Source organism: Ptychodera flava, chromosome 22 (assembly GCF_041260155.1).
Source record: "Ptychodera flava strain L36383 chromosome 22, AS_Pfla_20210202, whole genome shotgun sequence".
In the NCBI taxonomy this organism is placed as follows: domain Eukaryota; kingdom Metazoa; phylum Hemichordata; class Enteropneusta; family Ptychoderidae; genus Ptychodera; species Ptychodera flava.
Genome location: NC_091949.1, coordinates 6,318,808 through 6,346,787, shown reverse-complemented (window position 1 = coordinate 6,346,787; position 27,980 = coordinate 6,318,808). Strand labels below are relative to the sequence as shown.

The window sequence follows — 27,980 nt, the reverse complement described above, 5'->3', positions numbered from 1 at the left end:
TTTCTTCTTGTAGAATTCTCTTTATTGAATTTCGATAATACACGAGAACAATCATAAACTTTAATAATAACTTTACGATCGTAAGTTTTTGCTCAAACTTTACTCAAGGAAGTTTTCGACCATTCTCTTTTGAAATGAAGAATAAAAATTGGGTCACCTTGCAAATTTTGGAACTATGGAAACCAATTGCCATAAATATACGGATATTTGAAATTCAAAATGGTCGCCATCCCTGTGTTAATTCTATGGGTAAAAGTTGAATATTAAAATTTCATGAAAATATTAGATTTTCATAAAAAAAGACAATGAACATTTTTTTACTTCAAAAGCTTCAAATTGAGCCCCAACAAGTGGTAGACCAAAAAGGTATAGTAAAAGTTTGAGTCAAAATATCTGTCCCCGACACGCATTCAACCTTAAGCATTTTTATTCTTGTTGAGATGCAAGAAGTTCCTTCACGGATTAATATTAAAAAGTAAAAAAAATTCTGTCAGAAAATCAAGTCTCTGGTAGGGTTCTAGGATAGCTACCCCTAGATATTTTCCCAATTGACACCTACACTAACTTCACATCTAAATCCTAGCCCTCACTGCTGAGTAGAAAATGACAGAGGGGTCACTGTCCAGGGGGTGTGACTCCTCATACCCCGGCGAAGCTATTTTAGATATCATTGTCGCACGTGACTTGAACGGCATTCTTATAGTGATAAATAGTCGCTGAAATTAGAGTAGTTGGTTTATTTTATTCCTCGAACCTGAGTTGATTTTGGCATGAAGTAAAATTTGAAACAAAGACATCAATAGTTACTTGTTCTAGAATATGATCCGCTATTTGCAGTATATTTTCTCTTAATCTTATTCTGCTCCCTAAAAGTGCGTAAAACATGCACAAAGCATCAGCCTTGCCAACAATGCATTGTGTGCAGTACTATTGTTGACAGACGGATTCCAGTTCGGACCTTAATTCAGTTGACATCAAGGCATAATCACGCTGCATCAAAAAGCGGAGCGCCAGGCATTTCGATACGATTTGGGGAGTAGAACAATAATACAATCTGTAGTTTGCCGACATTACAAATACAATACAGAAAAAACATCAAACATTACAAACAACGGATATTTTAACTATCATATAATACTAACTGTATTGGAGTCGGAGTGCGCCCCCTGACAGTAATGGAGTGCGCCTGTAAAGTCTTCTTTGTTATATTAGAATTGGTGGTGTGGAATGAGCTAGTGAGTGAATTACAAATACTTTTCAAAATCAAGAAAGATTGGTGTGCTGCCGCTGGGCCCGGCGGGTTAAGCACCGCTGTCATTTGTAAGCCATCGTGTTATTTCTTCTTCGTATCTTCTCAGCCAGTTGATGTTACCCTGTACACGTTCCAGGGCCTGTTCACGTCCACGTGCCCCGGTACCTGCATTCGGATACAGCTCGAAGAAGTCCTTCATCTGGAAGCGAAAATAGTGTTTGTTAAAACCATAGACCCTAAAAAAGGGTCGGTAAATATCTTAAGAATGAGTAGCGAACAACGCTAAACCCTCTAGTGGCCCTATATTTTTGTCGAGAATGCCCATGCAGAGATTGTCAAGTTGTGTAGTTGGTACATTTTCGAAAGTCTTCTTGTTTCTTCTTTTTGTAATCGTCTGTGGCAGGTCCTAAAGCTGTGATGAAACGTGACTTCTGTATACTTTACCATGGTATGCCACACCGCAATAATAGGAAATCGATTTGTTAAGCTACTGTATCAAAGATGTAGTTTGTACGCTGGGTACTCACGATAATTTCGCAGTTTATAACCTAGGAAATCAGTTCTTCCTTCAGGATGCAATTCATAAACCTAATTTTTACACGTTTTACCTATCTTTTGTCCTCGACAGATACAAAGCTGATATTTCAAGTGTGTCATTTTGTATTTAAAAAATTTCATCTAAGAATGGAGCCTGTAATACGACAACCTTAAGATGTGTTTTTTACGTTCGTATATTATATATATATATATATATATATATATATATATATATATATATATATATATATATATATATATAATCTAACCACTTTGCATATGGACCGAAGGCCTTTGATATAAGTATATATATATATATATATATATATATATTATAACCACTTTGCATATGGACCGAAGGCCTTTGATTGTAAAGTGCACAATTTCTCGTGCGCCAATCTAAATAAAAAGCTTACAATAATGGCGGCCACGAGCTACTGTATTCTGAAATAATTGTGAATCGAAGAAATCTGCAACACTCAGTCAAATGCAATTTCGAGTAGGTAAAAAGGATAACAGGTTAGTTCACGTTATTTTGATCATAAAAGGCTTTCAACCATTGGATTCTCTTCCAATCATATTGTGAGGAATAAATTCAAACATTCATACCTCTTTTAATTGAAGCTCAGTGGTGAAGGTATCAGTAATACCCGGAATAAGACGTCCAAATAAGCGATGGTTGAGACCAAATCTGTAAAAACAATGACGAGAAATTACGATTTTAGCTACTATAACGTTGTTCGATCGTTTAACAATGACGCTGAAATTCGTTAGCTACAAAACTTCAAAGATTTTCCATTTAAATTAACAACTTCTTGCAACTAACAGTTTTTTAAACACAGAAAGAGAATTTCGATCTGGTGTGTTAAAACTATGTTTTGTTGAAAATGACTTGTCAAAGCGTGCTGGGGGCAAAATCAGGGTTCAAGAGTTTACATTTTATCAACATGTCCTACAAAAGTCTACTTCAGGCAAAAGGGAATTTACAGTCGCGGCATGTGTGTACACCCTTTCTAAGGCACTGACCAGGGATAAAACCTTGGAGACACAAGCTTTTATCATCTAAACGATAGTAACTGTCATGGGCTACCTATCATAATTCTTGGGGTACATACCTACCCCAATAATGATAATTGATAATGCTTAGAGTTAACACATGGTGTTCTCCATTCTTACAATCTTTAGCAATGGCAGCATAAAGGCATGTGATAGTGACATGAAAAGCCTAGAGGGTACCGTGTTGCTACTAGCCAATGAAACTGTGAGCACCATAACATATTGATATATCGGCTGTGACGTCAGTAATTTAACTTCGTGGAGGACTGTACCTTTTTCCAAGATTGAAAACCAACACCAGTTGATATCCCCGAATCAGCCACCGCGACTGTAGCCATTTGTTGAAACTCTGTGAAGGCGCTCTTCATACGATGCAATCGGTCAACATTTGGCAGTAAAATGACACCTCTAGGCGACAACAAAAAGCAAACAAACAAACAAACAACGCCAAAGTTGTTGAAAAATAGCTCTTACTTGTCGACCATTCTCTGCCAATTAGTTCGCACCCAATCCCAAACGATGGTGGTTGCTACTGGGTTGTTGGCGATGTAGTTGATAACGGTAAAGAAGTCCTGGTTCTTAACGACATTCTCATCCCATACATAATCCAAATACCTATCATTGAGAATAAAATAAAACTGGTCGTAACACGAGCGATCGTATTCAATAGATAAAATTACACATGCAATAGAACTGAAATAAGTCTCGCTAATATTTCTTCTAAGACTTATCATTGGTGTCACCCACTCGGATATACTAATTATACGCAGAACAAAATATAAACATGGCAGAAGGCTTAGTACTATTTACTTGGTTGATGTAAATAAAAGAAAAAGGGCAGCCATGTTGGATCTAAGGATTGAGTCATAATTGAAAGACAGTGCTATAGCATCAAATCAGTCATTCTCTCGATATTGTGGCATCACTTTGTAGAGAAATATGAACTTATGCCCATGGCCAGGTTCAAGTACCTTGAAATGAGCCAGACGTGACGTGTCTGCGCCAAGCCGTACATCAGACGAGATCTTTCACTGGCCTGTTGTTCGTTCATGTATTTCTCAAACATCAGTTCCCAGTCGTCTTTGCTGCCAGCACTGATGCCATATTTATAGACAGGACTACGGAAATCACTTGGTATGCTGCATAAAGAAAAAGAAAAAGATTAAATGTGAATACAAATTTTAAACACATTGGCAAACTGCAACATCATATGGCTGAATGAATCTCTGAACAGAAAGGGACTTTCTAACCGTTGGCGGCGCACTTTCATTTACAATAAACTATGCGTTGCACATTCCCTGAGAGTAGAGACATGTGCACTAAAACTCGTCTCTCTCACCATAGATGAAATGAGGCCCGTCGAATTGATGTCCTCATGACGACAACATAACTGAGCTTCATGTATTTTCTCTGAACTTCATATTCAAAGTTTTGAAGATCCTCTCAGTATGATGTTGATTGAATTCTGTGATTGGTGGAAATTTCAAAGATATGTTTTCTGAACATGATTTCACGTGTCCCCGCATATTTTCCCATCCATCATGGACACATTTTATACCTTGCTTGTGCCTAGGCTCAGAACACCTGCCTCCAGTCTTATTCAGACATTTAAAATGATACGTACCTGGAATTTATAAACCGAGTTCGGAGTGTAATTAAATATTTCATACCGGTTTCTGATAGGATGCAGCATTTTAAGGAGACCATGGCTTCACCACAATATTGTCGCCTTCCAACTCTGTTCAATTGTTCTACATTCAGCTTTCAGTTTCAGTGCATTCAGTTTAGTCTAAGTTGCGCATCTTCTCACGACTAGTAAATCCTTTGTGTCGTGTTGACCTTTAACCTTTGATGCTCACTATAACCACAGCGGGTGAAAACGAAAAACATAACTGATAATCAAAAATTAGTACATTTGGTTTAATTTTACTTACTCTTTGTCGTCTTTCCAATCTTGGAAGTACTTCAACGCGTCGTTCAAACAGTCCTTGTTTCCGTTATCACAAGCCATTGTGATGATGTCACCACGCAGGTACCTGGTGCATCATGGGATACAAGGGATCAAGTTCAAAGTCATGACAGACATTCCATGAATCTTAAACATTTTGTGTTTCAAGGCAACATCTATTATCTGATTTGAAAACTAAGTGAACGTTTGACGACCCGTCCAATTTTTGTGCCGTGTATAACATGATGTTTCTTGATCTACTCCAAAAAGCAACTGTGTCGAAATACCCCAGTAATTTTACTGTTTATCAGTTAAAGGGACATAAGCTGTAATTTGTGGCAAGTTTTCAGTATTCTGCTTCTGTATATCAACTACCGTGTCTGACCCTAATCCGTTTGTCATGCTGAAATTTCGAGTATTCTTTTTGTCAACACAGCTTGTATGTGTGTAGTGATCATTGTTTATTGTTTACAAATGAATTCTAGTCCGGACTTGAATACAATTTTCAACAATAACAATGGAGATTATACTCATATAGGTTGTGTTGATATGCTAAATACTTGGCATTGAATTACAGTTTAGGGATTCAATGCAGAAAGTGTAGGGAAACCACAAAACAAAAGTTCTGAAAAAGTAGCCAAAAGATACAGCTTATGGAGCTTTAATCTACTAGTCCTGAAAATAGGTAGAATGCCAAATATCTGTCTTGGTATGGATTAAATATTCTACACAAAAAACAATAAAGACTACACATTTACCTGTTCTAGACAAGCCGAATACTGTGTATTTCAGGATACAAAAGTAACAAAATGAAGGAAGTTTTCAGATTGGTAATCAAAAGGACTATGGCATTCAGTGAAAGTTTGGGTCTATCTTTCACAACGCTAGATCATTTTTTCAAGTAATCATTCAACAACTGTAGCTGATAAATCACAGACAATACTCACTTTTCAAGATGCTCTCCTTCATCTAAAAAGCCAAGTCGATCATACATATTCGTCACTTGTTTTTTAACGTATTGCTGTAATCAAAACGAATTGAAAGAATACGCCGATCATCTTTCATGTACTAAAATTCATCATATTTTCAAACTTTTTTATTACCATGAAAATGTATTCACGATGGCGATTGAGTGACGTCATACCACATTGCGACAGAGGCGTACCGTTTACTGGAGAGTTGTAAACTTAAAATTCATCATTAGAACGTTTGTAATGTATGGGATCGGATCATTAGCTATCTAACCTTTAAAATATTGAAAAGCAAACAAAAAGCAAAAAAAAACAAAAAACAAAACTATTAACTGCATAAGAATGACACGTTAAAAATCGTTTATCGTCACATCCCTTAAACTTCCAAAGAAATTATGGTTGCAGCATCTCGCTAAGGATTGACTGAACGAACCCATTCCCTGAGGTGAAGTAGTCTCAGAAACTGCGCCCCCAACGCTGAATGTTGCAAATTATGCTACTAACCGTCCACAGTCCAAATGCTGGTGTGTGGTAAAGGAAGGTGCCGAGGTCGGAAAATAAGCTGGAAATAGTTCTCCATGGAATGTAAGCGTTTTCGTTTTCCAGGTATTTACTGAGATCCAATGAAATACTATAGTTGACGTAACCAGCTCTGTAGAGAAATAAAACAATGAGAAACTCTAATCTTGCCGCGCTCGATTTTCCTTCACTATTTCAAAAGTAATTTCCTTCTACATGCATTGGAATTTTTGGCAAAAGCAAATTGGAAATTGACTCACATTTACGTGGTGCATGGATTGGGATTGAACAATCCTGAATTTTTTCTGAAAGTACCTTTCACAAAATATAGGGATATAATTTGTTTTACAATGTAGATGTGTTGTTTAAAGTGTTACCTTGCAAGGTTGAACGCGTCGTTGAGCAGACCCGCTCTGTTCCCGGCTGAAAATACCTGCATTGACAATAGACAAACAGTTTAATTAAACTAACAAGCGATATGATGTTGATAATAAAGACATGGTTATGTCTGCTCGTCGTCATGGAAGCTTCAACTTTTTAAGATGTCACTCACCGTCTTTGAAGTAAATGGCTCTTGAACTTACAAAGAATCGACTGACTATACAAACAAACAAACAACCAGGCAAACACACAATTGATCACTAAAGCTACAATACCGCCTTTAAAAACAAACTAATATTCGCCTTTAGGTGTGATACCACTTTTAGTCGAAAACCAAACCAACCAACCCACGTAAAATAGTGTCAATGACACTGTCCTCCCATTTTACAGAGATACTACGTACTAGTACACACATGACATTGCACTCTTACAGGTTGACTAAGAAAATTCCATTGCAAGTCCCAATTAATCTTATAACCCGGCAATATGAAATGTTCCATCTCATAATGACTTTTACACATCTGACAGAAAACAACCCTAGGATCAAGACTATCATGTTTTACAGCAATCCAACAAATACTTTGGGAGAAAATGATTTTTTGACAAAAAATGGGAAAAATTACCCCAAAAATACAAATATGAAAATTTCACCACAATTTGAACAAATCTGACAAAGGCCAAACCTAGGATCATACATACAAGTTTTTGAGGCAATTGGATGAGCGCTTTCAGAAAATAAGATTTTTTGACAAAAAACAGGAAAATCGCCCGAAAAATACAACTTTCAAAATTTCACCACAATTTGAAGAAATGTAACTTAAGTCACTATAAAGAGCCTGCATACCAAGTTCCAACCAAATCTGACCAGTGGTTGCGGGTTTTAGCAATTTGCAGGATTTTTTCTTTTTTCCCCTTCATGTGCATATTTTGGACTTTGACATGTTTATTTCAACAAATTCACATCTTCACCCCTGGGTGCACCTGTCCACCAAAAACTAAGCTGGTAGCTGCTGCGATTTAGGAGTTTTCATTGTGGATGGACATACATCCGCACATGCTAACTAACATACATACATACATACATACATACATACATACATACATACATACATACATACATACATACATACATACATACATACATACATACATACATACATACATACATACATACATACATACATACATACATACATACAGACAGACAGACATGCATACATTTATTTTTACAGCTTTCAACCTCCAACAGCCGACCAACTTGTCAATATCAGCTTGTTCAACTTGATACTGCTGCTTATAACAATATAAACGAGATTAATTACATTCTAAAACAAGACTTGCTTATCAAGATTTATGTCATAAAAAACAGCATATCTGTCAGGTTATAAAGAATCTTCAGCTGGTTATCTTTATCAGTATTTTCATCCCATTAACCAAGCACATTTTAACTTTCAAATTAACATTGCAAGTAAGTTCTGTTGAATAAGTTGAGCCTGTAGGTACTCAGAGAAAGCACACAGAAGAGACAAATGTTTGCAACTTAAAAAGTTCAAGGTCATCAAAGCATTATAAGGAATCATGTAACACTTTCATTGCATTGTTTACACTGATCTTATAACTGCTATAAATAGCACATGAGGAATCTTACAGCCCAGCTTTACCATAAAAACCCTATCACTTTACCACTCTTTTAATTGACCACTCTATTTTTCTCCTCAAAAAGTAATTTTATTTTATCCTTACCAAGTCAACCATAAATGGAAATTGGAACTTCTCTATTTATTTGACCAACCTATCATGACAAACTATTATGAGCAATTTCTTTTAGATAACATACAGAACACGATATATGACGGTTCAGAATATGTCAAACTTGGGATTCAGGAAAGTTGCCTTTACATGTTTTAATCCTCCAAGATGGTAAGCATTTCACTATGAACTTTCAAAATAGTTGAACTTTCTGATAATTAGACATTAAAATTATTTTGGCTTTGTTGATTTCCTAATTTATCTAATCATTTAAAATCATATTAATTATTTTTTTCTGGGTGAATTGATAGGGTTTATACAGTACAAGAGTTACATACAATGTATTAGTCAAATTCAGTTAAAACATCAATTACCATCTAATATTGCATCATTCATATAAATAGCACCTCAGCCTGGAACAGCACAATCATAATCTGCTCATTCACACAGGCAGTACTTGACTTTGAATGAATGACCTACTACATTTCACCTGTGTACCAAATTTGAAAGCATGACAAAAGTACCACAAAATTTGCAAATTCCAGATTGAGTTCACAGAGTCATCTTCAGGTCAATCATAGGAACCTGCACACCCAATTAGAAAGAAATGCCATACACATTTTCAAAGATTTTTTTAACCAAAAATGGCAAAAATGCCCAAAAATACAAATATGCAAATTTTGCCATTATTTTGATGCATTCTATTTTGAGTTATCACAAGGCACCTGCACGCCAAATTTTAAAGCGATCCGACCATTGGTTTAAGAGAAAAGATTTTTTACTAAAATGGCAAAAAAGAAAGAAAATAGAAAAATAGATAGCATCAATATTGACATCAAATCTGTATGTTTAAATGAGTTGGGCCTAAGGTACCTAAAACCCAAATATGACAATGATCAGATGAGTAGTTCCTGAGTTATTGATTTTTGACCATTTTTGCCATTTTTTCTACCTCATTTGCATATCTATGAGACTAAAAAGTTCATTTTAACAACGGCACATCTACACCATATATGGCATCACTACACCAAAAATCAGCTTAATACGTGCAGCAGTTTCGGAGTTTTTGCGTTGGACGGACATCCATCCATCCATCCATCCATCCATCCATCCATCCATCCATCCATCCATCCATACATACATACATACATACATACATACATACATACATACATACATACATACATACAGACAGACAGACAGACAGACATCTCACATACAGACTTTTTCCAACCATATAACCTCCCAATTGCCATATATGTATGGCAAATGGGAGGTAAAAAAACGAAAAAAGAGAAAAAATAAGTGGATGACCGTCATGTACTGTGAATAATGCGGCGATAAAGAAAACATGTCCATTACAGTGAGTCACCGAATAGATAGAAATAAACAAGGTGTTAATACCGACTGATCAGTTTTCAATTGATTGGCTAGCTTGATCCATGTTTCTTCATCGTAATTCACACGGTAGACTCCAGTGTGGTCGACATTGGCTTTGATCCAAGAAGACCCGTCTTCAGGCCAATCAAATACAGCTGACATTAAAGGGAAGCAGAAAAACACAGTTGAGTACGAGAAGTGCAAACAATACATGTTTCGCTGTCACGGTCAATGCATAGACTTTCGTTCAAGTTCACAACAGTGATTCCGATATCGTCAGTATGACATAGTCGCCGTTTAGCGATGCGCACAAAGATATGCAAATATTATGAGACATTTGTGTACTGACAGATTCATGTTTTCATTTTAGAACACTAAACAGCTCTTATTTTTTTTTGCAAATATTTTCATTATAATTTTTTGTTTATAAAACTGTAGCTATTAATACACAAAGTGTTGTTTAAAATATGTAATGATATTGTTGACATATGAATCTAGTCAAGACTGAAATTCAGTTGTCAACATTAACACTGGACGTTACATCCACATATACATGATGCGGTTGGTTTTTGGACTGGAACAAGGCTGTATTTCACAAACAGGGTAGGAAATATTATGAAATCATACATCAACATTACAGCCGAGGGAGCCTAGTCTTACTCTTGATATAAAAGCATAAACACTAATATTGTAAATATACACGTACCATCTCCCCGGTCTAGCCATATGAAGTCTTCCTTGCCATTTTCAGACACATAGTCAAACTTTACGTACCATTCGTAGCTGTGAAGCAGACAGAAAATGCTCATTACCTGAACTTTAAGATGAGAAAATAAATTTACAATAGCTACAGTAACGGTAGAATAATCTAAAAGTAATCATGGTTTGAAGTAAATTTTAGAGTGGCTGAGTATGATACGGTGAATAAAGCCTTGAGCGCAAAATGAAAAGTGGTTGCGTCGAATTTGTCAAATATGTGACATGATATTTAAGATTGTTGATGGCCGCTGGTATTTGACTACAGGAATGAATCCGAAAAGCAAATAATTAAAATATTGGCCAACCTTCTCATCGTCACCAGGGATTTACGCGATGTACTACTTCTCAATTGATGTGATTAACTTGACATGCGTCAATCCTTTCTGGCCTACGACCGTAATTAATAGGTGATTCAACATGGGCGTATTAACAAAAAGTCAGGCCAGGAATAGCTTAGGCGTTGACCGTTAGATCTCAGGAGGAGTGCTCAGGATGCTTATTTACAATTTATTTTCGCAGTCCAAAGTAGCGATAAATTAATCCTCCAGATATTGCACAGTAGGAATTCGACTTTCCCCCAAATGCAGACATCTTTTCATTGGCCGACCCTTCATATAAATATTTGGAATACGTTTGTATACAAGCATGTGTTGACTGTCAAAAATAATATATAACACGATTGGAACCAATTTGGAATACTTGGATGGTGAATTGATGTCGGTTTTATCTGGAGATGTAAACTCATCTGCTTTTATTTTTAAGTTAAACACTTGTTTTTATGAGTAATTTGTAATATTGCAACATTCAGCTGTAGGGCACAGAACACTTTTGAGAAATTTGAAAAATATGAAGATCCAATAATCCCAAATTATTTCAAATCGTGTTACATAAAAAGTCTTTCTCTACAGACATTTTTCCATTTTGACACCCTCCATAGAACTAATGGTCTGTCCCTAAATTGGTTTCACCAGGTCAAATGTACGATCTTGAATAACGAGCAACAAAAACTATTTTCATTGCATGAAGTCTACTGTAGAATGACTGCAGCAATGCATTCAAAGTTATACTTGTATGGAGATGTCGTGGTGTCCGTTACATCCGGGTCTATCAAGAATCGTTTCTGCTTCAGTCGCACTTTCTCCTCTCCAGTGTGGTCATGGAATTTCTCCATGGAAACGACGGGGTAGCCCATCTGTAGGGTCCATGTGTCCATGACTTTAGGGACGTTGAAGTAAGTGTGCTGCAAGTAAAAACGGTCTGTCGTTCAGAAGTTCGTTCGGCATGTTTGATTTTAATGAGTGCAAGTGTTGGACAAAGTCGGCCATTGTTTATGAATTTTGTTTGACACGAGATACTACTTATATTGTGTGATATGTTGAAAGATACTGAATGAATGGATGACCATGCATATATTCGACCCTGTTTTAGGCAAATTAAATAAAACCATCGCAAAAATGAATTAATGGTCATGACTTAATTAATTTTCGCGATGGTTTCATGTATCGTGTCTAAAACCGGGTCGAATATATGCATGGTCACCCATTCATTCAGTATCTTTCAACATGTCAAACAATATAAATAGTATCTCGTATTAAACAAAGTTCATGAAAAATGGCCGACTTTGTCCCTTTAAGCAGTGACTGAAGTCAAAATAGTCTCCTCAATTTATTACGGGTAAATAATTATCTTCGGCAAAAATATCACAAATATTCCGTGCAACTTATGGTAATTATTTTTGTCATCTTTCCTGCACAGTTGTACCTAAATTGTTTAAAGATAATATGATTTGATTAAAGCTGTTTTAACGAGCAAAATGGAAACTATACCATACCTCGTTGAGAACATGCCATAGATCAGGCGTTGTGACGGAACCAAACTTGTACTTCAGCATGAATTCCTGCGTGAATAAAGTTTTGTAGGAAGAAAGATCTGACCTAAAGGATTTCGATAAAGGTCACGGTGCAGACAACATCGACTCGATTAATGAGCATCACCGTGATTTGCATATTATACAGTCTGTCGAATTGTTTAACCACCTGTTGACATAATGACTTGAAACTTACATTAAACATTTTGTTTCCAATCGTTTTCATATAACCTGTTACCACACTTTTATAAATCAATCATTACAAATAACAGCGTGTCTCTTTTCGTGTCCTTGCAAGATTATGTACATGGGGTTAAATGATTGTATATTTTCTTTTTATTCAATTTACAAGTGTAAAATGGCGTCTGGAATAAAAACATTCTTGTTGTATAAACGGATAATGGGTTAAAGCATAAATCGGAAATATCATTAAATATTTAAAAAAACACTACGAATACAGTTAAATTTAATAATAGATAATTCTTACGACTGAAATTACGCAACAGAAATCATAATATTAACGTTAAAAGTTGGCACTAAACAGTGCGGAAGATGTCGCTTTGCCGCTACAAAAATAGACTCACTTTGATTCCTGCTCTGAAATCTTCTTCACCCATGAGAGATTCTAACATGCGTATAATGGACGAGCCCTGTGATAGAGTATGGGAAAAAGACGCCTGAGATCCTGTACAAGCACGCATTTGGAAACTCTTTCAAGAACACCGTGTGGTACAAATATACAAGCACACAGACATATAGATATAAATCATAGGGAAACAGAGAATGAGGCTGACATTCACCCAGATATATATGAAAAATTATATTATATCAGTATGATGAAGGCGAAAATGCAGCGATCTGTTTGGTCAAGATGTGAAAAGAACAATCATGGTGCATCGCGACATAGCACAGTCATATCACACGCGAGCTCTCAGTCAGTGAAAAATCCCTTTTTAACGTTTCGCGCTAGACTTTCAAAATACTGTTACAATGGAGTACAATCACATGTATAAACCACCAAAGCAACGGGTATACCATTCGGCTTAAGTTTGAGTAGTATATTCTACATATGCAATCGTTATCGCTCGTGCATGTATGTTGTGAACCGATCAAAAACTCGTCGTACACACTCGTCGCTTGAGGTGGTTTATTGGTTAAATACAGATATATACTTCATAGCCGTTCTTACATTGCGGTCTCACAACCAAGTACATTTGTAAGCTAGTAAGGAACCGTATTGGTGACATTTTCCAGTAAAAATGAAACAACCTCTGTGATTTAGAAAATACATGTGCTGAAGAAAAATAACTCCAACTCTCAGTGACAAAGATTGACTGGATGAAGGTCAGGTGACTGACATACCTTGCTGTACGTTATGGAGTCAAATATTTCATTAATCTGGTCAGGATGTTCCAAGGGTTGAATGATTGGATGAGAGCTGACGATCTGGTCTTGCGTCATGGCATAGAAGAGGTCTGACGTCAGGAATTGGTCATGCTGCAAAAATGAAGACGTTTTCAAAACATAATTTTGAACACAGGCGCTGCATCTCCCCTACGATGAAAATTCTAGACTTGCCTTCATGCGTACAACCTCAACTACTGATAGCTTTTATCGGGTTCTTCATGTTAAATTTGACTTACAACCTGTTCAACAGTTTCAAAGTTTGTGTCAACCTGACGTCACTATATGATGTACTTTCTCACGTACACTCACAGGAAATGTCGAATTCAGTTAGTTAATTAATGAAATAATTTTAGTGAGACGGAAAGAAGTGGTTGGCCTTTTACGATTATGATAGAATTTTTTATAATAATGACTGACATAAATATGCAGTTGCAAATAAAACGAACATAACTATAGAGGGTGTCAGTTATGAATCTACATATATCACAGACTTTGATGCTTGCACTAAGTCTATGCTTGCGTACATCTGAGCAGAAGATGACATAGCTATGTCTGTAATACACTTTAGTACTCGGCCTACTGAACTGATCATCATGAACATACGATCTCAGACAAGTTCTCTCTGTTCATTCGAAAATTGTGCACGTCACTCACCATCAGCCAATCAGGATGCACCACATTAACGCCATGGTACTCGAGGTAGCTGGCGAAACCCTCATTCAGCCAGAGATCGTTCCACCAAAGACATGTTGCTAGGTTACCAAACCACTGTTTTAAGTTGAAAAGCGTGAACTGGTGAATAGCAGGTCAAATTTACACTGTCAAGTATCTGATTACTCAAGCACAATCCTCGTTCCCTCTTCTCTCTGTCACTTTTTGTCTCTGCCCCTCTCTCCGTAGTTCTGTCTGTATGTATGTCTGTATATCAGTCTATCTGTCTGTCTGACTCTCTCAGCAGCCGCATATATTTTCATTGAATTTTCAGTCCTAAAACCAGTTGATTTTATCCACGAAGGGACATTTGACTGTAAAAATTTATGAAAACAGGACTTAATCACGGTTTTAGACATAACTCTCGGCAATAGTAATAGCCTGACGTCCAACTGTAGAAAAAAGTGGATACTATGAAGGCGATCAAAAGTGGACTATTTTCCTACCAAATCGAGTATCTTATGGATGTATATCAAACACACGCAAAATAGGACCTTACAATAATATTTACTGACCAGATGTGCAAGTTCATGGGCGATGACGACTGCTACACGCTGTTTGTTAGCTTCTGAGGAGACGCCCTCTTCATACAGAAGATTGGTTTCCCGGAATGTCATGATCCCCCAGTGTTCCGTGGCCCCTGACGGATAGTCGGGAACTGCCACAACATCTGTTTAATTGGCAGGCAGATAATTAATGAGTCAACTCGAGTAAGATAACGATTTCCCTATGTCGGTCGGTTGCACTACAGACCCTCGAGGGTCTACGGTTGCACTCGATAAGCGTCATGTTCATATTTCCAAGTCTGTCTAATTCATGATGTCGAAGTCTGTCGCAGTAACTGGTTCCGATTGTCGTCTGACTACTCCTTTGCCTTTGGAGGTAAGTTAGCTGTCAGAAATTGAGTCAAATATATAACGGTCAGGATGTTCACCAGGTTAGGCGGAACTTAAAAGAGTTGAGCGATTGGTCCTTCCAGTCACTCGGTCAATAAAATATTTACATTTGGCCTGTATTCAAATATGGGAAATTAACGTGCCAACAACGTTTGTCTATGGGTCAGCATTACTATGCTGTTATGGGGGCGTTATATTTTTGCTGAGTCCGCAAAGTGAACATCAGCAAACACATGTAAATAGTATCACTTTAAGTCTTCAATATCACTAACAGGGATCAGTTCAAGCAAGTCAAACTTACTATAAATAATCGGCGGATCAATAAACGGTTTTATCAATCAGTTCACCTCAGTCTACTAATCGATCAATCGGTCTGTTGAAATATGTAATGTAATAACCCGACATTCCTCATAAAAAGTGCACATAGCCTTACACGAATAGCAACAATCATAGAAAGGCATTGGAAATCGAAGGCGGCAAGATATGCTGCCGTTCTATGCTACACGCAAGGGAATATTACCTATATCGTAAGTCCTACCTGATTTCGGAAGAGGAAATTCCACCCCAAACCACTCGTTTTCAAAATACTCGTGCATAATTTTGCCTTTATCAAGAGCATAGAGTGTCTGATCCAATTGGTCCTTGTGAGTCCAAACTCTGTACTGTGGAAGAAAGCGAATAAAATCACCCTGCATATATACCATGGATGACATGGTTGACAAATCAGTTTTCAATCAAGAATAAAAACATTGTCATCTGCCCAATGCAGAAAATTTCCTTAAGGTAGAAAGCGCCTAAGGGACAGATATTCGGACTCTGAAACTTTTACGATACTTTTTTGGTATAATGGAGCTAGTAGATCCTGGTTCCCTTACATAAAGATTCGGCCTGATTAAAAAATAGCTTAAGATGGGGAAAATGTCATATATAGACAGAGAGATCCAGTTGTGTGCAGGAGATCCGGGACTTTTCAAATTCAACCGCACACGACAGTAGCTTTCAATCTACGTCAAAGATAGCAACTTTAGGCATGGATTTGCTCAATCTGTATATCAAGACGCCCTCAACGTCTTCGTATGAACAACATCGGGTGCTGGTAAAAGATGACTCTATATATCATACCTACCGGTTTTGTGACGTTAAGCACTTCACTGTAATACGTTGTGTTCGTGTTCACGAAGTCGCTGACGATGTAGGCAGTGAGGTAAGAACTCATTGGTACTGTGATGGGAAAACGTGTCTCCAGGTAACCGTCGTCACGGACAACCGTTTCCTTGAGTGAAATGGACAGGCGAAATGTCACTCGAAAAGAAAGTAATTGTAATGATAGTGACGTAACAATAAATGAAAAACCAAAATGATTAAGAAAATAGATTCACAGATAGATCGATCGATAGATAGATAGATAGATAGATAGATAGATAGATAGATAGATAGATAGATAGATAGATAGACAGGCAGACAGACAGACAGATAGATAGATAGATAGATAGATAGATAGATAGATAGATCGATCGATAGATAGATAGATAGATAGATAGATAGATAGATAGATAGATAGATAGATAGATAGATAGATAGATAAACGAAATATGCATGTAAATAATTTGGAAAAATTATCGACAAAGTGTAGACAACAGGGCATCAAAACAGTAACATCAGATCTGATAAAACAACAAATACAAGGCTTACATGTAAAAGTGTAATATACTGTGCTATGTCAACTAAAATACATCAAATCTCAAATTCAAACGAATGGGACTTAGATGCAATTAATAGCCATGTCCTAACCTCTGGGTCCATGTTAGACATGGCGTGGCGGTCTTTGTCATGGATCAAAGTTGTTGTGTATCTGGCTTTGAATTCCGGTTCGTCAAAGTTCGGGAATGCTCGGCGGGAGTCGGTAGGTTGGAATTTACTTGTCGACAGTGACCTGCAAAGGTGAAGCATACATGAGGTGTCAACCGAGAGTCCAAACATGTGTAAAAGACACAATTTAATGAATGAGTGAATCAACGCAATACCAATCACTGTGTTTTTCCTAAGATAATATCATGTAAACAATTTGCATAATAAACACATGTTCAAGTTCAAGTGAGCGAAAGTTTAGGTTTTCAATTCTTAATGTGCCAAATTTTGACTTTTAACATTTCTAGTTTCGACTGTTTACAACTTTCTTTTGGCTTTTACAATCCATTTCGGATAAGCATACCATTCGCAAAGCTTTTTTCTATGGTGTTTCAATAGGTCGCGAACCTGATATGAATAGGAAATTCAAAGCTGTACATTTTCTTTGAGTGGACTGATTCCCTCAAATCATTATGCCAGCTCTCACTTGAATTTGCCTTGCTCTGGCCATGGAGCTACAAACAGGAGAAAGGCGTACGTGGATGTAATAAGTTTTGTGATGACTCCACCTGACAAATTGAAAATGCGGGTGATATTCTTTCGATTTCTTCAGTTTCGATGTTTATAAGACCTTGGTGCTAATCTAAGTCATTTTCCTTCGTTATCTTGCAGCCATCTTGCAATACTTGTTGTTGCGATGTACACGTGATCAGTCATGACAAGTCTACACATGGTGACCCTAAGAACCATCCATCACTCATTTATAGGATGCTCAAACCCTAATTGACCTAAATTTTCTCCTTTTATTCGACCAAGCCGCAAATTTGTGAAAGGAAAGCGTCGCCGTTTTATTGTCCTGTAATCTAAGTGGTATCGCTAATATTTAAACAGTAGTTGTTTTGGCTCTAAAACAGATTGTTCTGATATCGCTAGCGTTTTGTACGTCCTGGTTCATCAGGGTCACAGAATACAAGTACTGTTATTTATTGCATGGAATTCCACAAACATTCAAAAGTACATTCATGGTAAGAAGAAAACGTTCATTGTTTAGAAAGTGCCGTATACAACTTCGTTGGGGAATTCAAGGAGGCGTTCGTTCGGTTAATAGCGTGCAATGTTTCTGGCTAAGTTGCCAATATTGATCTCTGAATATGCTTTGTCTGCGACAAGTTGGCATGAACAATAAACGAAGTCTAAGGCACGAACGTTAAGCTTGCATTTGTCTACTTATGAAACAAAATTGGCGAGTAAACTCGGAGCTGTTTGTCAGCGTTCGACGACGACGGTTCGGCAGGTTTCTGTCGATCAGCATTATGCGTCTGTACAACTAGAAAAGCGATATGATTGGCAAGTAAACTTTGATACTCAAACATCACTCGTCTCCGCGTTGGCCATTTTCTGATACTGTGTATGTCTCAGTAGAAATGACAGTCTGGAAACGATAATTTATCTCCGTAGGGAAATATTACTTTGTTACGCGTCACTTTCAAGTTATTATTAAATCTTAAACATCACATTTGAGATTCTTAGTGATTAATAATGTCGACTTGCTCTTGGCGAAAGATGTATGCAGTATAAGCAATATTGAACGCGTTCCGATGTTAACAGGACAACATTTCTAACTTATGAAAATGTCATTCTTCTTGTTCTGAAAAACAAATTGATGTTGATACTCTTATACCTAAACGACGTTGAAATGCAAATTAGCCTTTCCTCTACATATGCACAATATACAAATTTATTGACGGGTTGGATTTTAGTCCCCATCAATATGCAGTTTCTAATGATAACATTTATATGTTTCACTTATTCCACATATTGATGAGTTAAATATTGTTTTCGGCATGATTCTGTGAGTACAATAAGAACATGCATTTCATCAAAGGAACAAAAACGAGAGAAATACATCATTAGTTATAGTCAATTGCATGAATTGAGTATATTTATATTTCAAAGTTGCGTAATGTAGTTCATGAGTCAGCACATCAGAGGTGACCTTTCAACTTGGTATATCATTTTAAATTGATATATCACTTTCGGAGGTACGTTAAGAGCAAAGAGTCGCTATTGATTCAAATCCCAGATGGCGGTTCATACTGAGACCAACGCTTGTGAAATCTAAGACTTCGAATAAGAAGTAACAATCTCCTTTGTCTCTATCCGATCCGGCATCCTACAAGACCTATAAAAAAATCTGATTAAAGTCAGATGTAAAGTATGGCGACGTCTATACCTACGCGGTATTCTCTTGCTGTCAGCAAGAGAAACCGTGTAAGTATAGACGTGTAGAACTCTACATCTGATTTTAATCAGATTGATAAAAAACCTGATGAAATCAAATAGTCACAAAACCCAGATATGCAAAATACGGTACTGAGTCAAACTAGTGAGACAATGATGAACCCACTTCAATTTTTAGCAGGAAATAATTGAAAAAAAAATCCGAAAATGTGAATGTATTGTAACGCCTTCATCATCCATTCCCCATGATTTCAGATGTTTAACATTGACCTAATCAACTTGACCGATAGTAACCTCCTCAAAGACGACAACTGCGTTTCTATAATTACTCCCTTGGCGATTGCCAGCAGACATAGCTTCCTGTGATTCACTGAGCCTGTTTACATTCCCAATTTTGAAGTAACCGATTGTCTTGCATTGAGTGTCAACTCTTCATGTTTTAACAATTTCCTGTCCGTTAATATTTTCCGACGTATCTGCATTTAATTAAAGTTGTATGCGAAATCCATGCATTCATTCATTATATTGAATATGTTGATTTGGAAACTACTGATGATGTACACTTTCTAGGGCAGAACAGTAAGAGATCGAAGAGTATACTTTGAGTAGTCGCCGTTACTTTTTAGTAGCAAAGATCTAAAGTGGTGCCTACAACTTGGTGTGTCAGCTTCAGTCACTAAAAGCATTATTGCTCCCAGACAGGTACTAACGGAGACCGTAAGGAAGAGACGTGGCAGTAATATGTCTTACTTATAACTTATAACTTATAACTTATCATGTAAATTCCAAAGAAAAACATCAGTGTTCTATCGGAAGTTTTTATAAACAACCGTGGATTATTTAATTCACAACTCTTCTCTGCAGGCAGGCCAGCTAATGGGTGTGGGCCCCTATTAATGACTTACCACGCATGCGCGACTGTTACTTCATTGAAAACGACAGCACCACCTGTAACGGTGATATTTCCAAACATCTGTTAGGCTCTGTTTACAGTCAGCAACTCATAAGCCAGCGCGAGAAATTTGTAGACTCGTTGCAAACACTAAAAGAGAAAGATTTCTACACACATTGAATGTGTCTCGGTTTGTTTCTTTGGCCGGAGGGCCTTGTGAATCCCTGCGTTGGTTTTATTCCCGATTTTAAGTTAGTCATCTCCGTATGGCGTGTTAGTCGAGCATGTGATGTGCAAGATTTCGAAGTACCTTTACAGGGGAGCAGCTCATTGTTTATTCAAGTATCTCCTGATGAAAAAATACAGACATACAAGTCAATGAGGAGCCCTGAAGTACAGTCACAATAACCTAATCATCCATTCATAATTCCGAGTCCACCTCTAACGCCACCATGAGCATGGCCAATCCAGGGGTGGTTGAACTTTATGACCAGGAAAATTTTAACTGCTAAAATTTCCGCATTCTTTATACTTATACAGTGGACGGAGAAAATTGCATTTAACTTCATGGTACTCTTTACATCCTACCTCATAAATTTACGTAAGTGAGATTGTTTTCCCACTTTGATCCCCCCCTCAGCAATGGTTCTTCCCTGATTCATAACTTTTCGTGAGGTCAAAATAAAAACAGCGTTCCTGTCTCACACCGGCATCCGGGGAGGGGGGGGGGGGTAGAGGTCTTAAACTACGTTAAACTCATCCACACAAACATTGATTTGAAATGGCATTCGCCAATACACATCAGACCTCGGTCGTCGGACCGTACTGTGTATGGAACATCAGAAATCTGTTGGAATTTCGAGACAGCTGCCTCTCACACAATTTGCTATTGCAGCTGGCCAATTACACGAGAGCCATCTTGCGACACAGACAGTCCAATATGACGGTTTGAAAATAAGCTTTTCATGGACAAATTGGCTTGAGTCATTTACGATGTTTGGCAAATGGAAACATCATGAACGAATGGTCACCATCAGACGTGTTAGTCCAATTTACAGACAGGATAGATAATTGTGGAAGTGGTGACGTAATTACTATGTCCGCTGGGAATATTCAGTAATGATTTACATGTAACTGTGGCTCGGACAAGTTCCTAATCGTCGGCGTTAATCACAGAAGAGTTACATTAATTACTCAAAATATACACATCTACTGTTGTATCGGGTTAATTTTGAAATGCACTGTTTGTTATAATTTTTAAGGGCGTGGCAATCTCAAGCAAGTTTGCCCACTTAAGTAAAACAGCCATGACTCAAATGTTGTTTCTCAATATTTTGCGACAGACAGTAATCTGATGTAACAGTAAGAAGACGCCAGACAGATTTTCAAAATCTCAAAATCTTTGCTAGTTGCTTCTGTGCTTCGGCCTGTGTGGACCGTTTGACATCTGTTTTGCCGTCTCCTTTTCGTGAATAGAAGACACAGGCGCTTGGCACATTGCTGGGATAATAATCGTATTTAATATGTAGAATGTCTATATACGACTTGATTATTCAGTAAAAGAATCACCGTACGTGATATTAGTGTAGGCCTATAGGCCTACATGTTGACTGGCATTGTACCTATGGCTGCCTGGCTCGGGCCCGGCGAACGCATTGCATAATCATCAATGTGTAGAATGTTTACATGACTTGATTATTTATTAAAGAATAACGGTACGTGATATCAATGTACATGTCGGCTGTAGAGCTCTGCAGGGCTTGGGCCCGGCTTTGGCCCGTTGTCCACTGCTGCACAGACAGGAAGTCAAGGTGAGAAAGTAATTCACAGCCCGATTTCATAAATCAGCGAAATTCACGAACTCTGAGCGTTTCCGGTGATAAAAACTGGTCAACGGTCAGACGGTTGCATAAACAATCGATCGACTGGCCTCTTTTGCCTAAAATCATACCTTACCCTATGCTACTGGCGAGAAATCGTCCTGAAATCGGCTGGGCACACCAACCCAGCGCCGGCCATTTTGAATAAGCTGCATGCAATGTATGCGCCTGTGCATACAACCCTTGGCAGATGACGTCATTGCTCTTCTCTCACTGGACGTGTACATTGAATGCAGCTTATTGGTGTACCCAGCCAATTTCAGGACGATTTCTCGCTAGTACCATAGGGTAAGGTATGATTTTAGGCAAAAGAGGCCAGTCGATCGATTGTTTATGCAACCGTCTGACCGTTGACTAGTTTTTATTACCGGAAACGCTCAGAGTCCGTGAATTTCGCTGATTTATGACATCGGGCTGTGAATTACTTTCTCACCTTGAGTTCTTGTCTGTGCAGCAGTGGACAACGGGCCAAAGCCGGGCCCAAGCCCTGCAGAGCTCTACAGCCGCTCCGACATGTACATTGATATCACGTACCGATATCCTTTAATAAATAATCAAGTCATGTAAACATTCTACACATTGGTGATTATGCAGTGCGTTCACCGGGCCTGAGCCAGGCAGCCATAGCCATTCGCCAGTCTACATGTAGGCCTATAGCCTAGGCATACACTAATATCGCGTACGGTGATTCTTTATTGAATAATCAAGTTCAATATAGACATTCTACATATTAAATACGATTATTATCCCAGCAATGTGCCAAGCGCCTATGATAGGAAACGTTTTTGTGCGAGATTTAAACATAATGGGGTCGGGGACCTTTACAAATGACCGCCAAACACACACAATAGATACTATCGGTGGTATTGACTAGCTCTGCGTGGCAGGCTGTGTGTTACCGGCGTTATACGGAGGGAAGCCGTATAACGCCGGTAACACACAGCCCTGCCATGCAGAGCTAGGTATTGACATGCTATGTAACTTATAGTAGGCTGCCCTTGTGCCAACTTTGAATTAAATCGGTTGGAAAATGTATTGATATTAAACGGGCGCATTGTAGACGTGGACACAGTAGCCTAGCAGCCATGTTTGATCGTATCGCCATACAAATTGACGTGCGTCATACTCTACACATTGGCCATTGTACTGAAGTCTGAATAACGATATTAGCTGCACTGCTCTTCAAGGGCAAGGTCTAAGCCATATATGTTGTACTTGAAGGAGATAAACAGCATCTAACACCGTGTCGCAGCCCCTTACAAAACGTGGAGGGACATGTGGTTAACATTACTGCAACAATTTGTTTCTACAACTTATACTAAATTGTATTAAAGTCTATAAGACTAGCTGTATCAGACAACTGGACCCAATAATACGTTTATGATAAATCAGTCGGACTTGTCTACAGTGTTCATGAATTTAAAATTTAGTACACAGCGGCTGTAGCAGCCGTTCAAAATTTGTTTGAAAACTTGGCACTACGTTTAAACGAATGGCAAACGATCGATACTGTTGACATACAAGGATATGAATCTCGTTCTCAGTAAGATACTGTGGAAACGTCAGTGCTCCGCATGACAGTGAGTATAAGCATGATTCTGTCGAGAAAGTTTACAGCGCGTATTTTACTTCTACTTTAAATTATACATTGTGTGCGAATGTCAATACTTGAGACAGCATAAATCGTGGTAGTTTATTTCCTGCTTTCAGTTTGTGTTCTCTCCAGAGGAATAGATGTCTGTCGGCGGATAACTGGAAGAATAAATCCCAGCCAACTTGTCGAAAGATTTGAATTCATGGTGCCATTAAGAAGGTGAACGCAAGGTATCAGTTTCAAATTGTCGGCCGCGTTTTCTTTACAGCAAGGATCGACTCAATATTATGAATCAAACCTAGCGTTGAAAGTTTAAAAGGACACGCATGCGCGATACTTTGAATAAACAAGTCATCGATGATGACACAGTCCCCACTTATTCATGGGTACTTTGATGACCAGTCCTCAGAGAGGATAGAGTCCTGTTCAAAAAATGGGTCTATGTATGATTAAAAATTCTGCAATACAGATGGGGCAAGAAATACATATGCGCATACTAATGAGGTACAAGATGTGACATCTTAAGGTCTAATATCCTATCAGAATTGGAGGGTATAGAACTTGTGGTTACTGAGTTATGCATATATATGTATAATCAAGGTCAAATGGTCATAAGGTCACGTGACATTTTGAAAAAAATTGTATTGCTAATTAATCCCTATATGCCAACAATCAGACCTCTAGCTCTATTCCCTTGCCCAGAATTAGATGTGTGCATAATTAATGAGGTAAAGCGTGTGTTGTCATAAGGTCTCCCACCCTACTAAATATAAAGGACATAGCACTTGTGGTTACGTATTTATCGACATAAACGTATATTTCAGGTCAACGGTCATCGAGGTCACATGACATTGGTCAAAAAATATAGTTATCCCTATATACCAAAAATCAGACATCCAGCTCTATGGGTTTGCTCAGAATTAGATATATGCACAATTAATGAGGTACAGTATGAAGCATCATAAGGTCTCCCATCATACCATATATGAAGGGTGTAGCACTTGTGGTTACTGAGTTATATACTTGAGGTTAAAGTTCATCGAGGTCATGTGACATTTTGTCAAAAGAATTGTGTTGCTAAGTTATCGCTATATACCAAAAATCAGACCTCTAGCTCAATTGACTCGCTCAAAATTAGATATGTGCATAATTAATGAGGAACAATATGTGGCGTCATAAGGTGTCCTATCATACCATATATGAAGGGTGTAGCACTTGTGGTTACTGAGTTATGGACAAATATGTATATTTAAGGTCAAAGGTCACTGAGGTCATGTGACATTTTGTCAAAAAAATTGTATTGCTAAGTTATCCCTATATACCAAAAATCAGACCTCCAGCTCTATTGGCTCGCTCAAAACTAGATATGCGCATAAATAATGAGGTACAATATGTGTCGTCATAAGCTGTCCCATCATACAATTTCAAACTACAGGAAGGGAACGTGCGAAAGTACATGTATGGTCCCAAAGGCGCTGCAAGCTACAGATTAACAAAATTCACGCTTTCACCTAATCGACGCTTAGCTGTTGATGTCTTAGGCAATTTGTTCCATCTGTGTATACGAGAATCAACAACAATGTATGATGTTGAGGAAAATTGTTCCAGGCTGATCTCAAAGAGGCGGTACTTTGCATACGATATAAGTAATAGTATGTTTACCATGATATAGGAGACAAGGCTCTCTTTGTTTGTTATATTACGCTTTAACCGATATCAAAAAAAAAACGAACCTCCTCATCATATTACCCCTGAAACGTATGATTTATTGTTATATAATGACTTATCAATCATTCAGTATAAAGGTCTACGTTTTCACAACATACAAACTCTTAGACTGCATTACTATCCAACACCGCTTATTGACGAAGGGTCGGAAGATACTAACAAACATACTTTTGTTTCAATATCTCGAAATGAAATTTCATAAATTGGAGGTAAAAGTTTAGGAATTACATTTTCGATCTTCAGTTAATTATTGACGTTCTGTGGTAATCTATACTCGTATTTTATCATGGTATACTCCAAATAAATTCCCTTTAATAGTTATTGATTTTTTCGCCGTTTTTCCGATTATGTTAAATATGTTCTAGCAAATTAGAGTTACCCGGTAATTGCGGACAATATAACCGTCTAAATTGATAACATTATGATTACTTAAATTTGAAGGACATTCTGAAATAAATTCCTGTACGAGAATGCTGTCTCCTCTTTGGCGCGAACTTCTGCTATAAAAATGTCAGACTACCGTTTTTACAATGTTTGTCGACAGAAGGTGCCGATAAAGAATGTTCAAGATTGTCTAATGATAAAGTTCGCTCTTCAGATCTAGTCGGCTGGCATGTTTGAAGGCGGGAAAAAATTTCTGACAGAAGCGCTAATCAGCATATCAGGAGAAAACTTAAACCAAGTAAAAATGATTCGCAAACCGCCTGCGCAACAGAATTCAAGAAAGATAGAAATACGACTGATACAGAGTATTTACCAGTAATTTTGTCATTTAAATCTACATATATGTGACAGAATATTTGCACGGCGATTAAAGCGTACGAAATCTTTTGTGAGTGCGGACCCTAAATTCAAACCCTTTGTTAATCATGCAACAGGTTGAATGGACTAAAATCATATTTAGTGTTTCAATCAGTCTAGAGTGAGGTGAAATAAAGTGCAAACGATATTTTACTGATAGGTACCCAGCATGTTGTACAATTTACAACCTTTAGGGCAACTGTGAAATTGCCGTGAAAATGCGCGTGACCGTGTGATGAAATCAGGTCTTAAACCACATGCTTTCGACTCAATGCAGTCGAACCGCCAGCCGTCACTGATTCAATACAGTATTCTCTTCTATCGCATAATCTTTTCTGTTCTATCGCATCGGTGATGGCTGGCGGTTCGCCTGCTTTGAGTCGAAAGCCTATGTCTTACACTATGCTAATTATGCAAGTAAAAAGATCTTTTTCCACGTATCCTTTTTACAAGACGGAGGCAATCTGAAGCGTCTTGGGTAACGGGATAGGAGGAATAGCAGCGTTCGGAGAGTGCCGATTTATATGCTGGCAAACATAAAGGTGGACTGGGTATTGTTTGTCGTAAACATAGTAGCACGAACCAGGAACTGTACTCGCAGACCGATTGAATGTATTATAGGACAGTAAATTTCAAGGTTGCAGACTATAACTCATACAGAGTAGACGACGTCGAAAAATCAAAATACTGAAGCCTAGAATGGTACCAGAGATATCCTTTTTTCGAGAGAAGAGATCAAATCATGGGGTTTGCGTATTCTTACCTCTCCTCTCCCGTTGCTGTCCTGTATGTACTTTTGTACAGTCCGACTATACGCCCAACCAAGGTCCCTGTAAATTCCATGTACCAATGATAGATGCCAACACTGAGTTCATTCTTCATTTCAACGATATAAAATTGATTACAGGGATATCCGAATTCGCTTTCTATGTCCAACATTTGGTCGTTGTCGTCCGTAACTTGAGTGTTGCTGATCGTCATTTCATCCGGGCGAAAGTGGATTATCAGGTACTTCGTCGGTGACGTTACGTTGACGTCGACGGTTTCCCATCCTCGGAAATCGTCGGTCGTCGTGTTCGGCCAGAGTGTCAGAGCATAGTGCGTCGGTCGCACGTTCTGTGGTAAACGAATCGCATGCCACGGTTTTGCAGGAGTGGTCGGATCTAGCTGGCACTCGTCCGGGGCGACAGTTGTCGGCGCAGCTTTCGTGGTTGCTGCGTCCGAATCGGTCGTTCGTCCCGGCTCTGGCTGGGAGGTCGGTTCCTTGGCAGTCGGTGTCGGTTTGCCGATCGACGGCTGGTCAACCGGGCCAGCAGAGCAACGCTGCGGGAGGAGGCCAGCAAGCAAGCCAATTGCGACCACACTGCCGATAACAAGGAAAATAACAAAATACAATGTCGACTTTTTAACATACACCATGTTTTGTGAGCGCTCTTGTCAGCACCAGGCCAGGCTAGGGTTCTTCATAAGTTTAATATGATGAAACCAACAGTTGCTACGCCTAGTACACGATTACACAGCAAATGTCACTGGGCCCTTTATCTTATTTGAAAATCGTAAGAC

General features: G+C 38.1%; 1 protein-coding gene across 1 annotated transcript; it reads right to left on the bottom strand.

Annotated features, from left to right (window-relative positions):
- On the bottom strand, positions 1-27,952 carry LOC139122549 (glutamyl aminopeptidase-like). Its single transcript, XM_070688037.1, has 20 exons — positions 27,181-27,952; positions 17,225-17,366; positions 16,560-16,706; positions 15,972-16,095; positions 15,053-15,207; positions 14,481-14,594; positions 13,782-13,916; positions 13,004-13,069; positions 12,384-12,449; positions 11,620-11,792; positions 10,500-10,576; positions 9,818-9,948; positions 6,661-6,716; positions 6,269-6,416; positions 5,741-5,814; positions 4,780-4,881; positions 3,817-3,984; positions 3,320-3,460; positions 2,399-2,480; positions 1-1,451 (listed from the first exon to the last, which is right to left on the bottom strand). Exons 1-20 carry the CDS (start codon positions 27,834-27,836, stop codon positions 1,302-1,304), a joined length of 2,907 nt encoding a protein of 968 aa, XP_070544138.1. The 5' UTR covers positions 27,837-27,952; the 3' UTR covers positions 1-1,301.
- Positions 27,953-27,980: the final 28 nt, after the last annotated feature.

What these genes read in the sequence shown, in the direction of transcription:
- LOC139122549 (XM_070688037.1), bottom strand. Translation starts at nt 27,836, where the DNA reads ATGGTGTATGTTAAAAAGTCGACATTGTATTTTGTTATTTTCCTTGTT. An exon ending in ATGGCTAGACCGGGGAGATG is followed by an intron (nt 9,949 to 10,499) that starts GTACGTGTATAT and finishes CTTTAATGTCAG; the next exon opens with CTGTATTTGATTGGCCTGAA. An exon ending in AATTGAAAACTGATCAGTCG is followed by an intron (nt 6,717 to 9,817) that starts GTATTAACACCT and finishes TTGTCAATGCAG; the next exon opens with GTATTTTCAGCCGGGAACAG.